At 37.8% G+C, this 18,779-nt stretch overlaps 2 protein-coding genes across 3 annotated transcripts; one reads left to right on the forward strand and one right to left on the reverse strand.

Moving 5' to 3' along the window:
• The first annotated feature begins 447 nt into the window (after window positions 1-447).
• LOC108337925 (uncharacterized) lies at window positions 448-1,137 on the forward strand. The gene is made up of 3 exons (XM_017574511.2): window positions 448-636; window positions 804-971; window positions 1,087-1,137. Exons 1-3 carry the CDS (start codon window positions 480-482, stop codon window positions 1,125-1,127), a joined length of 366 nt encoding a protein of 121 aa, XP_017430000.1. The 5' UTR covers window positions 448-479; the 3' UTR covers window positions 1,128-1,137.
• Window positions 1,138-1,436: 299 nt separating this feature from the next.
• Window positions 1,437-5,718, reverse strand: LOC108337429 (protein MID1-COMPLEMENTING ACTIVITY 1). 2 transcript variants are annotated; one of them, XM_017573956.2, is made up of 7 exons: window positions 5,136-5,718; window positions 3,187-3,521; window positions 2,987-3,099; window positions 2,243-2,314; window positions 1,998-2,104; window positions 1,836-1,929; window positions 1,437-1,652 (listed from the first exon to the last, which is right to left on the reverse strand). In XM_017573956.2, the coding sequence occupies exons 1-7, from the start codon at window positions 5,514-5,516 to the stop codon at window positions 1,600-1,602; spliced, it is 1,155 nt and encodes a 384-aa protein (XP_017429445.1). In that variant the 5' UTR covers window positions 5,517-5,718; the 3' UTR covers window positions 1,437-1,599. The 2 variants fall into 2 exon arrangements, with proteins under 2 accessions (XP_017429445.1, XP_017429444.1); XM_017573955.2 differs by having other exon boundaries at window positions 2,243-2,329.
• Window positions 5,719-18,779: the final 13,061 nt, after the last annotated feature.

Raw genomic sequence — 18,779 nt, forward strand, 5'->3', positions numbered from 1 at the left:
ATTGTATATGTTGATATTGATTTGTTAAAATGGAAGTCCCTTACTTTGAATTTAATACATGTTTTGGCAGATTGTCACGAAGAAAGGTGACGTGCAGTTGACAGACTTAGGTATAAATGCAATGTAAATTTGGTGTTGCAACTATTTTTCAAGGGTAAGACATGGTACATTTATGCATTGCATTTGGCAAACTAAGTCTAATATTAAATAGTTTCTTTCTTAGGTGGAATCTTAAGAAAGAATTAATTATATAATAGAGACATAAAAGGAAAAATAAACAATTAAGTCTATTGGAATTTTAAAATATCTTGAACAAATTTACTAAAAAAGAATGACTAAGATCATGGACTAGAGAATATTAAATTCATTATATTGTATTTTTCTTCTATAAATTGGTATATATTTTCCTTGAAACATATAACCAGATTTTAAAAATCTATAGAAAATTCTAAGGTGGTTTTAGAGATAAAGAGAAAAGGATGAAGATAATTGTAGTTATGATGATGGTTATCTTGGGTTGCACACAGGCCATTCGCATTACACCTGAACAAAAATCATGTGCTGGAAAATATGTTCCTGTCTACGATAATTGTTTTAATACTTGTATTGCGGCCAAATTTCCTTCTACTAATATAGGTATTCAATTTCTTATCAAATTAATTTCTTTTATTTATTATAAATATTTAATTTAGGTTTAATAACTTCTTTTTTATAAGGAGTTTATTTAATGTATTTTTTAATTATTAATTTAGATTTCTTTTTATTTTATTCAATCTGCTATTTTCTTATGTTGGGTTGTACAGGAGCTAAGGAGGTTACTATTGACAGAAATTGTAGTGTGTTTTGTTTCTTTAAATGTATAACAAAAGGTGAGGACTGTTATAATCGATGCAAGACTGAATGTGATCATTCACATCTCAATGTTGACAATGAATGCGTTAATAGTTGCAGTGTGACCAAATCTAATACAGGTATTCCCTTTCTTACAATATTATTCTATATTTTAATCTTTTATATGTATTATTTAAGATTACATTTTTTTTTATATTTTTGCATCTTTTTAATAATTTACTTTTTGTGTATCAGGTGCTGATGGTATTGTTCTAACAGCTGCGGTGAACTGTTGATTACAAAAATGTCATGTCAAGATATATCTTTTCAAATAACATATGAAAATAAAGTTGTTAGAAATAATATTACATAACTGTAACACACAAATAAATATGAATTGTGTGTATTTTTTCTTCTTTATTTCTCTTGCATCTCAAACAGAATGAGTATTAAGAAAAATTACTAGGACAAATACGTAGTTAAGATGATAATGAAAAGAGTAATAAACTGTATTAGAAGTTACGATATTAAGAATATTATCAGAAAAAAAAGGATCTAAATACTCTAAAGTGATAAGTAAATTGAGACAAAAGTAATTTAAAAAATATAAGTCAAATAAGATAAATAAGTATTTTAGCTTGATTTGTTAGGAAGAAAACCGAGTCTTCTAATTTTCATGTAATGACTTCAAGCGACTGAGTAAATCGTTGGATTTCTTGACTGCACAAACTTACTATATTGTTTAGGAAAAAGAGAAATTAGGAAAATTCATGACTCCATGTGCTGGTTCCGAGGAGGAAACATCCTTCTTTCTCTGCAATCTGCAGAAGTTGTTGATTGTCTTATCAGTCATTATGGCAGACATACTTGTTTAGAATCAGTTTCATTAATCATTTTCAAGAAAAATTTAATGTTTTTAACCAAACAGCTTTGTATCTATTTGGAATAAGTAAAACGATTTAAAATTAAATTGAGTTTTGTTGGGTAAATTTTGTTGAACCTACCTCCCAAACCCCTGAGCTGAAGCTCACGCCACTCTTGAGCCAGTGCACAACAGCAACACATTAGATGTGTCAAGTAGTCATCGCACAGACCTCCCTACGAAAAAACGAAAACGGTTAATAATGAAATGAAAAGTAAGTGGAGAGGGTGAAATGGAAACCAACCTCAATGTTAAATTTGCTACGCAATTTCCCTCGTATGCAACAAGAATAACAGCAGCAAACACAGAATATGGAGTAAGCCATAAGATTAGTCATTGCACGTTTTCGAGCTGTAACAATTTCAAGTTAGAGAGTTTGGACTGTTGTGTACCAGTTAGAGTTGATTTCAGAACTTCATGATGCATTTTATCGTCAACTGTTTAGGTAAATCATATTCATTAAAATCGCATTACTCACAATTTACTTACAAGTTTCTCCCCTGGTAACCACATTAACTATCCAAGAAAATGTTCCACATGGGAAGAAGCAGGTCTTCAAGCCTGTAATGAACAATACTATTATTTTTTTAAAGGAAATCGTAAACAAGAAACACCCTTGCATCTTACACAAATAAAGTATGAAAAAAAAAAACTAGTACCACCCTTAGCTTGTGAAGAGTACTTGATCTATGTCAGTATTTACACTAATAAATAAGTCGCGAGACAAAACACCAAAATTTACGTAAAACACTTTTTAAGAATGTGGGGGAAATCACGGGAAAATATCTAAAAGTAATGTACTTCAATAAGGATGATTCAATCCTCATTTTACTCTGTTTTACGAAAGACATAATAATATAATGTTTCCCAAAGCGAATCTATATCCTCTTGCTATTTAGTTTAAAGAGAACTAAGGAGTACCCCAATCCCAAGTGTCTTGTAAAAAATTCCTCATAAACTTTAAGAAAAATTCAAGCTCTTCGACGCTCTAACACTTGTTGCTTCTCGCTCCATACATTTTTGGACGAACCAAGCACCTTTATTTATCGAGGTCTTGCATGTGTTGCATTATATGCAGCTATAATTTGCATGAAAAGGTTTTACTAGACAAGAAAAATAAAAGGGTAATAATGATTGTTGAATTGCAATTTGCAAGCCACCACTGAACAAGTTTACCATTTACCTTTTTTGAAAAATGTATGTAGAATGTATAGGAGGGGTTCAGATATTTACATAAGCAAGGCTCACTGCAGCAAGCAAAGAGATCAGTCTCCCATTCTGATTGACTTTTATCTCCAGAATCCAACTCGAGGTCCTCAAATGCTATTGCACTGTTAGTTATATGCCTAGACCAAGATATATGTATAAATAATTAACAATTTAGTAATGAGATGGTTACCTGATAAAATCATTCAATGGTATCATAAAACTACCTTGATATCAAATCAGTTGGTTCATTGAAAATGACTTTTGCAACGTTTTCGTTAGGTGACACGCTGACAACATTTTCTGTGACTTCAATAAGATGTTCAATTACCCTGCATTGCTCTGGGTCATTATTGGTTCTTGATCTATGTAGTTCAATATGCAGTTTTTCTTTCTCCTCTTTGAGGGCCTCGTGGAAGCCCAGATCAGGGTACCTACGAGATAAGGACTTCTCCAATATACCTGCATCCTTCTTAGATCGATTAGTCTTTAGTATCACATTTTGGGTCTCCATTTCTTCTTCATCCAGAGTGTATTCCGTTTGATCCTCTTCGCTGAGATGCTGCATTTCAAATACAGAATCATATCAATGGAATGGGAAAGATAGATGAGAAAAATCTATTGATTGAAATTGAAACAAATAATTAAACTTGATTAATTACTCATTCATGAATTTGGAAGTTTAACACTTAATAAATATCTTATAGTTTCTAAGGGTCGTGCTATACATGTAACTCAAGAAAATCTTTGAAAACCAAGAAATCAGATAAAGTTTCATACGAAAGAGTGAGTGTTTGCTTTCTTTTCTTTTTTTCTTATCATTTTTTACTTACCGTGACTAGAAACTTTGCACATAATATATAACGCGATTAGCATATTAAATTGTAACAAATATGAAATTTCCGTCACTAACTGCCCTTTGAGTTCTGAAAGCCATCACTCTTAAACTACATACGTATGTTAAATGTGTATTAAACTTTACCGCTTAGCTTAAAGATTGATAATTCATGCGCTGAAAAAGTATTATTAACAACACAATGTGTGTGGAGTTCGGCAGGTTATGTTTCGAATTTTGGAAGCATCTTAACTCGCAAGAGTCAAAAGAGAGTTGTTTCATCGAACTTGCTTCTTCTTTTTTTAATTTAAAATGCTTTTAACAAAGGAAAATTTCCTCTAAAAACAGGAAAGATTTACTATTAAAAGAATGGTCCTTATACACATTATCCTATTATCTCCACCCATGTCTCAAAGGCACTTGCTAGTTGATAACGCTCACTAATACATTACATATATTTAAAATTAAGGACAAGGTATTTTTTTAACAGCAAAGTTCAGTATGTTTTTTTAAATTATTAAATTATCATAAAACAATATTTGTATAGATTTAAGAATTAAATAACTGATATACCAATAATAGCTCGAAGTTGCCACCGTTGTCAGGAGGAGATCCATGTTATTCCAGAGGTAGCCCAGAGCACAGAGTATAGGGCAATTTACATTACAACTCCTTACTCGAGATTCTAGAGTCTTCGTTTTCGTCCACTCTTTTCAAAAGTGAACAGTGAAGTCTGACATTCTACAACTTTTGAAATTTTGACCAAATTTAATCGGGGGTTAATAATAATAAAATAGTTTATATAACTAGGAGTGAGAAAGGAAAATAATAATAATAATGATAATAAATAATGATGTGGGAAAACAAAACAACGGATGTTAATGTACGTTTATTCATTTTATTAATAAAAAGTAGAAACACTGGTATTGATATTATACTTTATCTGCACCGACAATCTTTTCACCAAATGTGAGGATAACACAGTAATATTGTTCAAGCTGATTTTATTTTTAAAGTGTTGAAGCTAATATTGAAATAAAAATGAATGAATTAAAAAAGAGAATCGAGAAATGATTTTTTCTAATAAATTTTATTGAAGATTTAAACTGAATTAATAAGCATGTTAAGCGCGAATAATATTATCTTAAAAAATAAATTAGGCGATGAAAATGTAAATCAAATGCCAAGGATAATTTATTCAGTTAACAAGTAGGTCTAATGAACTTTTCCTAACGAAGGAAGTGTAAGTGGAAGCAAGGATTAATAATGTGACGTGATTAATTATAGTAAAGGTAAAAAATATAGAAATAATAATAGAAAAACTGTTAACCAGTGAAGAACCTGCATACGAAAATCGTGAACAGCGGAGATGAGGGGCACGAGTTGAAGGTGACGATCGATCTGCGTCTGAACGTGGCGGAACTGATTCACTACGCTCCAACCCATGGCAAGCATGTAAAGGTAACTCTTGTCTTTGCAACTTTCCACCAATTCCAACGCTTCCCGCAGAGCCTCTTGGAGACCGTCCAACGGTTCCTTTGTCGCCGGCAGCCGTGCCACCTCAGTCGACTCCAGCGTCGCCAGCAGGTTCCCTATCATCCTCACCTGCTCCACCAAGCGCTCGCAGTTCCGGCGGTGCGCACTGGCATTATGCGCCGCCGATATAACCGCGCTCGCCACCCTCGTTGCGCTCAACCCTAGAACCTGCGCTAGGTCCTCCATCTTGAATTCTGTGTTTGCTGTTCTTGTTTCTGTTTGTACACAGTGGAGAATAGAGGGAAACAATGTGTTGGATCTAAACTTTTATTTTCTTGGATTCTGCTTTAGCCTATGGGATTCTGAAGTGTGTGAAAGCGACCCGTTCGTTCAAGCTTGAACTGTTACACGAAAATGGAGCGTACTAGTCCCTTGGAGGGGATCGTTTTAGAAGAGTCCCACACAAAGCTACCTAAACTATCGTATTAATAATATTATATTTTATTATCTTTGCATAATATCAAAATGGAAATGTCTTTTTTAACAACTCTTTTTTAATAATTTTTTGACAACACTGATGTGGTGGCTTATAATAGGTTGATTTCAGATATTTTTCTGAAAACAAATTCAAACAAACCAATAAAACAATGACATGTGACCCATTGTCAAAAAATTGTTAAAATATCAGGATCCTATTCAAATAATAATATTTATTTATTTATTTATTAAATTAACACCTGATATGTCGAAAGAAGAACAAGTTGTGAAACAAAGACTTGAGAATGGATGACAACTGAAGAGGCTACTTCTTTCTGCAGTAAAGGAGCAAAAGTGTTAGGTTGGAACGAATTCAAATATGGAAGATTTGAAAAACAAGGATTTGCGTGAGAGAGATTTCATAAATTAGATATTAGGATTAATTCATCATCATAGATTTAAAGAGCAAAATATGAATTAAAGTTTATAAGTGAGTAAATTTTATTATTTTAACCACAAAGAATAATATAATAATATCATTTTTTTTATTATGATATATATTATCATAAAACAACAAGTTATTTAGCGGGACTTTGGTATAATTTTTTTCAAATTTTTATATTTTAAAATAAAATGTTTTTCTTGTTTGAATTTTTATTAAGATATAAGAAATTTTATGATAAAGTGCAGGTGTTAATATGAATGTTATATATTTTGGTACGCTTAATTTTTTTTAACCGTGAAAGATTTTCGATGAAAATTATTTTAATACAAATTTTTTTTATCATACCTTTGAAATTGAAAGAATAAGCAAGATGTATTTAGAAATTTATATAGAACTCGATTATTTTAGTACAGAACTTCTTTTTGACTAAATATATGTTAGGTTGTTAAATTGACATGCACTCAACTCATTTTTATTTGTTTAATATAATCTCACAAAACACTTAATTATCATGTTCCATTGTTATTTACGATAGTTCAAAAACTAACAAATATTTGGATGAATGAACTCATGTTTATTCAAATAAAAGTTTATAGTATAAATAACACGTTATACATGTTAATTAAGTTATATTAATTATCACATTTATTGTTTGTTGACTGTTAGCTAAGTTAAGTGTAAGTATATCTTTTAAAACCCGTACTTCTTTTAGAAAGAATGAACACTAACGAGAAAAATAAATATTTTTGAAATTATAGGTTAAAAACATTTGAAAAATCTTTAAAAACTGTACTATATCAAATATACGATCGGAGTTAATGGTCATTCATGGACAATTATCAAGTATTAATAGGTCAGATTACCTTACACTTCTTTACAAATATACTGTATTAATTATTGATTATTGGGTTTGATTCCCTACAAATATACTGATAACTAATCAATGGACTTGACTGCCACAAACTCTATAAATAATACAATTGATGTCAGGTACGTCTTAATCTATTATAATAAAATAGAGTGTTCTCGAAGTGTCTTCTACAAGTCAACAACCCATTGGAGTGGATCGCGTTATCGGGGAGGATTGAAAATCAAAAGAGAGCAAGGAAGGACGACCGACCCTCAGACCAATTCAACCGTAACATGTTGGCACCCACCGTGGGGCCGAACGACATCCCCATGAAGCCACGAAGAACCAGATGCGCGCTCAGTCTCGACATCGCTAATTTGGATCAACACCAGGTTTTGCAACAAGAGTAAAAAATTTCGTAATAATTCCTAAAGGCATGTCTTTTGTTTTGAGAACTTTCAGGAAGTTTGTTTGAGTCCTACGTTCAACCTTGAGTCTTGCGTTCAACATTGTGAGGTTCTACCGACTCTTAAATTTAAATTATAAATTATAAAATATTATGCACAGGATGGTGGAGAAATGCGTTCAACCTTGTCAGGTTCTACCGACTCTTAATTTTAAATTATAAATTATAAAATATTATGCACAAAAGGGTGCAGAAATGCGTTCAACCTTGTCAGGTTCTACCCACTCTTAATTTTAAATTATAAATTATAAAATATTATGCACAGAATGGTGCAGGAATGTGTTCAACCTTGTCAGGTTCTACCAACTCTAAATTTTAAATTTTAAATTATAAAATATTATGCATAGGATGGTGCAGAAATGCTTTGAACCTTGTGAGGTTCTACGGACTCTTAATTTTAAATTATAAAATATTATGCACCGGATGGTTCAGAGCTGCGTTCAACCTTGTCAGGTTCTACCGACTCTTAATTTTAAAAAATGTTATGCACAGGATGGTAATGCGTTCAACCTTGTCAGGTTCTACCCACTCTTAATTTTAAAAAATATTATGTACAGGATGGTGCAGAAATGCGTTTAACCTTTTTAGGTTCTACCTACTCTTAATTTTAAATTATAAATTATAAAATATTATGCACAGGATGGTGCTGAAATGCGTTCAACCTTGTGAGATTCCACATACTCTTAATTTTAAATTATAAATTATAAAATAATTTTAAATTATAAATTATAAAATATTATGCACAGGATGGTGTCGAAATGCGTTCAACCTTGTCAGGTTCTACCGACTCTTCATTTTAAATTATAAAATATTATGCACAGATGGTTCAGAGCTGCGTTCACATGCACAGGATGGGTCAGAAATGTGTTCAACCTTGGTTCTACCCACTCTTAGTTTTAAAATTATAAAATATTATGTGGAGGAAGGTTCAGACCTCAACTTGGTCAGGTTCTACCGACTCTTTGTTTTAAATTATAAATTATAAAATATTATGTGCAGGAAGGTTCAGACCTCCACTGGTGCAGGAAGGACAACCGACCCTCGGACCAATTCAACCGAAACAAAAACCAACAAAGACTCAATTTTATAAGAACAGTTAAATAGTTTTTCTTTTTATTTCTTGGTGTTTTTCTTTATTTTCCTTTAGTGCTGACTAGGGATGGCAAAACAATCTGCGCCCGCGGATATCCGCGGATAAAATCCGCGACGGATAGTTTATAACCGCGGATATTTACTATCCGCAACCCGCGGGTAGCGGATATTTTAATACCCGCTTATAAATGGGTCGAGTGCGGGTATTATACTATCCGTACCCGCGGATATCCGCTACCCGCAAAAAATAAAAATAAAAATTTAATTTATATTTTATTAAGTTAAATTTAATTAAAATTAACATTAATTTATATTTTACAAGATTAAATTTAATTAAAATTGAATTTAAATTTATATTTAATTTAATTTATATTATATTTTATATATATTTTTGTAATTTTATTTAAATTATTTTAATAATTTATTAAAATATATATTTTTTAAATATTTGCGGGTATTCGCAAATATTGTAACGTCCCGATTATATAATAACCAATATTATATAATAAAGACGTTAACATCCAAATATAGAGAACAGTCGGAATATGACGTGTAATTAAATGTAATAAATTACAGTCATCCAAATAAAAGAAACTGAAAATTCAAACTTGAACATTTGAAAGGATTGAACAATACAAGTGTTCAATCAATAAATTCTAAGAAGACTATCCTGCGACATCGGTAACCTCCAGCTCTTGCTCCAAGGGAAACTCCGCGACAACATCTGCTCCCATCCAAGTGGATGATCATCGCCAAAGAAACATACCCAGACAGTACATAACAAAAACAAGGCAAGGGTGAGCTAGATGTAAAAACATGTTGTACAGATAGAACAGTTAAATTCAATGTTATCATACTTAGATTCGTACAAAAGAACAATTAGAGCATATTCATTAAACCATAATTCCACCCACTCATACAACATGCAAAAGTCATCCAAACATGGTAAACCAACATATTTGTAAAATACTATTTGGAAGACCACTATTCACTTAACCCATTCTAGAACGAAAGTCACTGGACAAACGCTCACTGCTGAGCAGTCTGGACGAACGCTGCCGAACGCGGACGAGCGCACAGTTGGACGAACGCGCAAAGATTAAACCTCCTGACCGAACGTTACACTCACCAGGACGAACGCTCAACAATTCGGACGACCGCTCAACCATTCGGACGAACGCTCAACCATTCATTTAAGGACGGACGCCCATACTGGTTACTTAAGGACGAACGCTACACTAATCCGAAAGGACGAACGCTACACTTTGGACGAACGCTCCATGCTGATCATTTTGGACGAACGCTCGGTTTGGACGAATGGACGAGCACTCACAGATGAAATCAAGGACGAACGCTCTCTGGACGAACGCTCAAACTGGACGAACGATCACTGGGAAGGACGAACGCTCACGGGGAAGAACGATCGCTCACTGTCGAACGCTCACTGACCGTCCAGAACGAACGTACAACGTCTCCGGGAAGGTGCAGAAGTGCCTACACTCATGGTTTTTCCAATGGTGACCCCTGTTCATCTAACTGAGTACCTGTGTTGGACTTTCTGTACAAATTGGCTAATTCTCTCGGGTAATCGTTTACAGGGGTGTTGTAAACGATTACCAGACACCACTCTCAGTCATCTTATTTTCATTCCATAAAAACGAACGTTCAACGTCTGGACGAACGTTCTTAGGCATTTGGACGAACGTCCAATGTGGCTCTAAACGGACGAACGTCATTTTACAAAAAGGCCGAACGCTCAGAATCGAAAACAACACTCGTTTGGACGAGCGCTCAAAGGAAGGACGAACGCTACGGGACGAACGCTAAGACGAGACGAACGCTAAGCCGAACACTTGGACGAACACTAATCCGAACACTTTGGACGAACGCGCTGAACCGAGGACGAACGTATAAATAATTCTAACGCATGAACGAACACTACACTCTTATGCACGAACTCTCACTCAACAACGTGGACGAACGTCGCCGTTTCGGACGAACGCTCATCAAAATACATATAAAAATCGAACGTTCAGAAAATACCGAACGTTCACAAGGTCAAGCTGGACGAGCGTCCTCAAAAACTAGACGAACGCTCAGATAATTTGGCGGGACGAACGTTCAATTCGTCAAGTTGGACGAACGTTCAATTTGAGACCAAATTGGACGAACGCGATTCTGCAGATTATGCAGAATCACAGGTTTTTCCAGAAAACGCAGAAACCCATTTTCACTCCCAAAATTCTCAGATTTGCACCAAACATAGTATAATTCAACAATCAAAACGCAAAATATCTAGCTCCCCTTACCTCTTGAAGACCTCCTAGCAATCTTGATCCTAGAAATACAAGCGTCTGGATCTCCTTCCAACTCCAAAGTTCTTCACTTCTTCTCTCCCAGCAACTTTCAAACTCTCTTCCTTCATCTCGGCTTTTCCTCCTTCCAACCTCTCTTCTTGCTCATTCCTTTATGTTCCTTCCTTATGAAGCAAGCAGCAGCTGCCACACCCAAGCTCAGACTGTCACGGCTGTAAGGAGAAGTTGATCAATCACCTTGCTCACGGTTCACGCAAGGTGCAGCCAGCAAAGAGGAGAAGCGTTCCATGCACAACAGCGTCCAGCATGCTTCCAGGTGGTGAGACTCTTAAGCCTGCTGCCCATATAAAATTTCTCCCCCACCTCTTCAACAGTTGTCCCGTGAAGCTCTTCAACTTGTCCCGTGAAGCTCTTCAACTTGTCCCGTGAAGCTCTTCAACTTGTCCCGTGAAGCTCTTCCCTACCATGCCAAACATCAAAGGATGCTCCCACCACTTCACATGCTCAGCTGCCCACATGGGGCCCACCTCCACCAAATTTTCTTTTCTAATATACGGTCCTTACATTCTCCCCAACAACAACAATTTTCGTCCTCGAAAATTAAGCTTACCAAAACAAGTTGAGATACGTCTCTCTCATCTTGTCCTCTAACTCTTGGGTAGAGTTCCCATCCCACTACTCATATAACAAACTTATCCGGGCAGTTCCCACCGCTCAAAGAGCTTATCAGAGCAACTCCCACCACTACTCTAGTGAGCTTATCAGGGCAGTTCCCACTGCTCAAAGAGCTTATCAGGGCAACTCCCACCACTCAAAAGTTTATCAGGGCAACTCCCACTACTCATCTAGTGAGCTTATCAGGGCAGTTCCCACTGCTCAAAGAGCTTATCAGAGCAACTCCCACCACTACTCTAGTGAGCTTATCAGGGCAGTTCCCACTGCTCAAAGAGCTTATCAGGGCAACTCCCACCACTCAAAAGTTTATCAGGGCAACTCCCACCACTCATCTAGTGAGCTTATCAGGGCAGTTCCCACCGCTCAGCCAAGGTGACAATTCTATGCCAACATACATATCACATCTCACACCAAAATCAGGTCATTTTTCACTTACTCACATAGCAAGAGATATTCTCTAATTGAATGTCTCATACTCTCACAATGTGGCAAAAATCGCAAGCTACAAAAATCTTTTTTTTTTTTTTTTTTTTTAACCGATACTATTGAAGACTCCGGTATGCATGACCGGAACTGTGGACACAGTGAGGTTCCTTGGCTATAAAACGAGGTGCTAGCCGCGTTGGGCGACATTTCGAAACGTTGAGATCTGAGAGCATCTGAGAGAGAGATCTGAGCACTGAGAGCTTTGAGTGTGAAAACTTTGCGAGATTTGAACGACTGAGCGTGGTAGATCGGAGAGCCTTCCGGCAAGCTTCAAATCTGCAAGTTCCAAGGCTTTGCCCCGCCTCGAGTAAGTATTTCTTTTCTCTTATTTCTTTCTTTCCTTTACCCAGCTTCTCCTTCTCCTTTACTTCTTACTTCTTTTCTTTCCTTTCTTCTTTCTGCTTCCTTTCATGTACTTTCCTTTTTCTTTTTGTTTTCTGAGCTTTTATTACTCGCACTTACATTCTGCTTTCTTCTTTACTTTCCGCTTGTTATTTTCACTTCTGCTCCTGCGTTTACTTTCCTCTTCTTCTATTTTCCATTTAATAACTAAAATCTAAGAACACACTGCCTTAACAAAGATAAGGGGTATATCGGCTGGAAACCAGACGTTAATCTCCCCTCGATTGAGGGTATGGCAGAGACAATCGGGTAGAACAACGCCACGTACCCCATAAAAACAGAAAACTTAAAAAGAGGAAATTTATTTGTATGTACGAAATGGACATAAACAAACTTGGACGTAGATCCGTTTAGGAACATTTGCGAGGACCGTGAAACAGACCAGAGACTAGACACCGAAACAACAAAGACCGCCTGGACGAAGTAAACTTAAAAGTAACCAAAACAAATAAAGAAAACACTGACGATTTTTGTTTTATTCTTTTTATTTCCTTATTTTTATGCTTTAGAAACACTTTGAAAGGAAGGATGAGTGAGATGGAGATGGAGAGGTTCAGCAGTCAGCGGTGGAAACCTACTGATGATCAGGTCAAAATGATGGCCAATATCTTCAACCACGGGGTCACACATCCCAGCAGAGCCCAAGTCGCCGAGATTGCATCTCGACTCAGGGCCTTCGGAGAAGTCAGTGAATATAATGTACACTGCTGGTTCAACAATCATGGTAACCGGATCAGGCGCTGGCAAGCGGAATTAGACCCCACTGGCACCGTATTTTCTCAGTTGCCGCTGTACATGTATGGTAAGAACCCTAATTACCACTATTTTTATTTTTATTTATTTTATTTTATTTTTCCCCTTCTATTATTGACACAAATTTTTTTTTTTTTTTTGTTTGAAGAATACGGCTGGGTAATTATGAAGGCGCCAAGGCTGCTGGATTTGTTCCCCGTTCCTATCATCATCGACGATGACAGGGACGAACGAAAAATCCCTCAACCCATGCCTCTCGCATTCCGAACCAGAGCTCCCTCGACGGAGCTCTCCCTTAGGCCACCACAACCCGTTCGAGAATTTTTCCGTTAAATTTTTATTTTTATCTGTAACTTAATGATCACGAGTGATCGAATCCCGAACATCCTTTATTTGCTTTTGTTTATTTGCCTTATTTGCGTATTTTATGGACTGTAATATTTAACGATCACTTATGATCGACTCTAGAACATCTTTATTTTAATTAAGCATTGTAATATTTATCTGCCATGCTAGTTTGCTGATTATTATCTTTATTATCAGCCCTGCCAATTATATATTTTTCTAACGATTTATTTCCAGGTTAACGTCTTACCAAACTCAAGAGTATCAGAAGAGAAAAACCTCACAGAAACTCAACCACCTGTTTGTAATTTTTTTATTGTATTTATTTAAAATATACATATATATGTACTTGTTCATAAATTCAGATAAATTAATTTATTACGAAATTTTGAAATTTGACTCAGAGTTATTCTCAACTATTTTATTTTTATCTGGCCCAAACGAAAAACATAATAAGTTATCAATGAGTTTGAAACGCATGAAAATTATGTCTAAAAATTTATCAAGATTTTAACGATACTTCAATACTCGATGAGGTAAACAAAACACTAATTTGCCCCAAACATAAAACAACCTTTGTGTTTGCAGACTCTAAATTAATCAATAGAATTTCACATTAAGGCAAAATAACAAAGTATTAATGAACTTTGAAAACACAGAACACATACGTTTAACACAACCTGAACTGGGTGAAACTGAAAAATTAGATTGGCTCACAATGACATTGAAAACAAAAGACATAAGAACGGGAGCCGAAATCTGGTTTAGACACATAGAGGTTGATAACCCAAAAATGATACATGTTAATGAAATGAATGAATGTTTAAGGTTGAACACGACAGGATTAAAGCATTAACTTGATGACAAAAACGGTTTAAACAGTGTTTAGGCTTAAACACGAGCAAAAGACCAAAACATGGCACATCAAGGTTAAGACAGGGAGAATTAAACTCATAATGATAACAAAATTTTTTTTTTTTTTTTTATAACCGTAGTCATGGTGTACAATCGGAGCAAGTGCTCAAGCCTGTCTGCATACTCAGTCACGACATATTTCCCGGTATTAACTGAAGGAATTCAATCTCCATGTCATACCTTACACTGTACGGAAGTACTCAGCATATGATACCTCGTTCTCATCTGGACATTTCTTAGCACTACAAATTCTCTCAATGTCCCTTAACCATTGATCAGCTTCATTCGAACTGCACTTCCCATCAAACCGGGCTGAATGATGTTGCAGAAAGCTTTCCAAATTCCACTCTTGGACCAGAATAACTGAAGAGAAAACACCCTGAACGGTCCTGCCACTAGTCAATCACTTTAATGAATTGTCTTTAAGTGTTCTCAGATGTTACTCTCGCGTTCTCGGCAAATACCCTTGCGGCTTCTAGATTATGCAGGGTTATGGTATTTTACTCTACCAATGCAGCATTCTGTTCTTGCAACGCTTGGAACACCGCATTCAGCATCTGATTAGAGTCAGACGGATCAACTCCCTGGGACGAAGGAGGAGAAGAAGTAGGTACCATCTTCTGTTCATACAGAAAGAAAGACCATTAGCCTGACTCAAACCAACACAACTTCCAACCCGAGACCAAAGTACATAATCACAAACGAATCGCACCCACAACCTACAGGTTTCTAAGGAAGAACTGCTCTGATACCATTAATGTAACGTCCCGATTATATAATAACCAATATTATATAATAAAGACGTTAACATCCAAATATAGAGAACAGTCGGAATATGACGTGTAATTAAATGTAATAAATTACAGTCATCCAAATAAAAGAAACTGAAAATTCAAACTTGAACATTTGAAAGGATTGAACAATACAAGTGTTCAATCAATAAATTCTAAGAAGACTATCCTGCGACATCGGGAACCTCCAGCTCTTGCTCCAAGGGAAACTCCGCGACAACATCTGCTCCCATCCAAGTGGATGATCATCGCCAAAGAAACATACCCAGACAGTACATAACAAAAACAAGGCAAGGGTGAGCTAGATGTAAAAACATGTTGTACAGATAGAACAGTTAAATTCAATGTTATCATACTTAGATTCGTACAAAAGAACAATTAGAGCATATTCATTAAACCATAATTCCACCCACTCATACAACATGCAAAAGTCATCCAAACATGGTAAACCAACATATTTGTAAAATACTATTTGGAAGACCACTATTCACTTAACCCATTCTAGAACGAAAGTCACTGGACAAACGCTCACTGCTGAGCAGTCTGGACGAACGCTGCCGAACGCGGACGAGCGCACAGTTGGACGAACGCGCAAAGATTAAACCTCCTGACCGAACGTTACACTCACCAGGACGAACGCTCAACAATTCGGACGACCGCTCAACCATTCGGACGAACGCTCAACCATTCATTTAAGGACGGACGCCCATACTGGTTACTTAAGGACGAACGCTACACTAATCCGAAAGGACGAACGCTACACTTTGGACGAACGCTCCATGCTGATCATTTTGGACGAACGCTCGGTTTGGACGAATGGACGAGCGCTCACAGATGAAATCAAGGACGAACGCTCTCTGGACGAACGCTCAAACTGGACGAACGATCACTGGGAAGGACGAACGCTCACGGGGAAGAACGATCGCTCACTGTCGAACGCTCACTGACCGTCCAGAACGAACGTACAACGTCTCCGGGAAGGTGCAGAAGTGCCTACACTCATGGTTTTTCCAATGGTGACCCCTGTTCATCTAACTGAGTACCTGTGTTGGACTTTCTGTACAAATTGGCTAATTCTCTCGGGTAATCGTTTACAGGGGTGTTGTAAACGATTACCAGACACCACTCTCAGTCATTTTATTTTCATTCCATAAAAACGAACGTTCAACGTCTGGACGAACGTTCTTAGGCATTTGGACGAACGTCCAATGTGGCTCTAAACGGACGAACGTCATTTTACAAAAAGGCCGAACGCTCAGAATCGAAAACAACACTCGTTTGGACGAGCGCTCAAAGGAAGGACGAACGCTACGGGACGAACGCTAAGACGAGACGAACGCTAAGCCGAACACTTGGACGAACACTAATCCGAACACTTTGGACGAACGCGCTGAACCGAGGACGAACGTATAAATAATTCTAACGCATGAACGAACACTACACTCTTATGCACGAACTCTCACTCAACAACGTGGACGAACGTCGCCGTTTCGGACGAACGCTCATCAAAATACATATAAAAATCGAACGTTCAGAAAATACCGAACGTTCACAAGGTCAAGCTGGACGAGCGTCCTCAAAAACTAGACGAACGCTCAGATAATTTGGCGGGACGAACGTTCAATTCGTCAAGTTGGACGAACGTTCAATTTGAGACCAAATTGGACGAACGCGATTCTGCAGATTATGCAGAATCACAGGTTTTTCCAGAAAACGCAGAAACCCATTTTCACTCCCAAAATTCTCAGATTTGCACCAAACATAGTATAATTCAACAATCAAAACGCAAAATATCTAGCTCCCCTTACCTCTTGAAGACCTCCTAGCAATCTTGATCCTAGAAATACAAGCGTCTGGATCTCCTTCCAACTCCAAAGTTCTTCACTTCTTCTCTCCCAGCAACTTTCAAACTCTCTTCCTTCATCTCGGCTTTTCCTCCTTCCAACCTCTCTTCTTGCTCATTCCTTTATGTTCCTTCCTTATGAAGCAAGCAGCAGCTGCCACACCCAAGCTCAGACTGTCACGGCTGTAAGGAGAAGTTGATCATCACCTTGCTCACGGTTCACGCAAGGTGCAGCCAGCAAAGAGGAGAAGCGTTCCATGCACAACAGCGTCCAGCATGCTTCCAGGTGGTGAGACTCTTAAGCCTGCTGCCCATATAAAATTTCTCCCCCACCTCTTCAACAGTTGTCCCGTGAAGCTCTTCAACTTGTCCCGTGAAGCTCTTCAACTTGTCCCGTGAAGCTCTTCAACTTGTCCCGTGAAGCTCTTCCCTACCATGCCAAACATCAAAGGATGCTCCCACCACTTCACATGCTCAGCTGCCCACATGGGGCCCACCTCCACCAAATTTTCTTTTCTAATATACGGTCCTTACATTGTCATGTGACACCCGGGCACGGAGACGAGGGCGGGGAGTGACGCCGGTGCAAGAAGCATGGTGCAGGGGGCACAGACAAGGAGCGGCTCCTGGCAGCTTCGGGTGGAAGGGGTACATGGACGAATCGAACATACACCGGAATGAGAGGGATCTAGAGACTGTATAGGTATGGGACTATGCGGTTGAAGGATAGCTTAAAGGGATTGATTGGGCTACTCATATCACCAAAATGCATTTGCTTTTCGGTAGCCTGACTCATAAGAACTCCATGGTTAAGCGTGCTTAGCCTGGAGTAATTCTGGGATGGGTGACCTTCTGGGAAGTTTTCCCGGAAAGTGTGCGAGTGAGGACAAAGCACACTGGAAAGCCTGGTGGTGATCTGTGGGGGCAGTCGATGGTCCCTGTGAGTTGCCGGGGCGTTACAGATGGTATCAGAGCCTAGCCTCTCCCAGTACGGTGTGGTTCGAGGACGAACCAAGCGGAAGCTGGTGGGCATGTGACACCCGGGCACGGAGACGAGGGCGGGGAGTGACGCCGGTGCAAGAAGCATGGTGCAGGGGGCACAGACAAGGAGCGGCTCCTGGCAGCTTCGGGTGGAAGGGGTACATGGACGAATCGAACATACACCGGAATGAGAGGGATCTAGAGACTGTATAGGTATGGGACTATGCGGTTGAAGGATAGCTTAAAGGGATTGATTGGGCTACTCATATCACCAAAATGCATTTGCTTTTCGGTAGCCTGACTCATAAGAACTCCATGGTTAAGCGTGCTTAGCCTGGAGTAATTCTGGGATGGGTGACCTTCTGGGAAGTTTTCCCGGAAAGTGTGCGAGTGAGGACAAAGCACACTGGAAAGCCTGGTGGTGATCTGTGGGGGCAGTCGATGGTCCCTGTGAGTTGCCGGGGCGTTACAAATATCCACGGGTATCCGCGGGTTTTAAAATATCTGCGAATATTTTTTAAGTAGGTATCCGTGCGGATAACGGGTCGGGTAACGGGTGGATTTTTTTTTGTCGAGTTGGATTGCGGGTAGACACTATCCGTGCTCGATCCGATCCGCTGCCATCCCTAGTGCCAAGTGTGCTACAATTGTGGGAATTCTTTTCATCATAAAT

The sequence above is a fragment of the Vigna angularis genome, chromosome 7 (genome assembly GCF_016808095.1).
Source record: "Vigna angularis cultivar LongXiaoDou No.4 chromosome 7, ASM1680809v1, whole genome shotgun sequence".
NCBI lineage: Eukaryota > Viridiplantae > Streptophyta > Magnoliopsida > Fabales > Fabaceae > Vigna > Vigna angularis.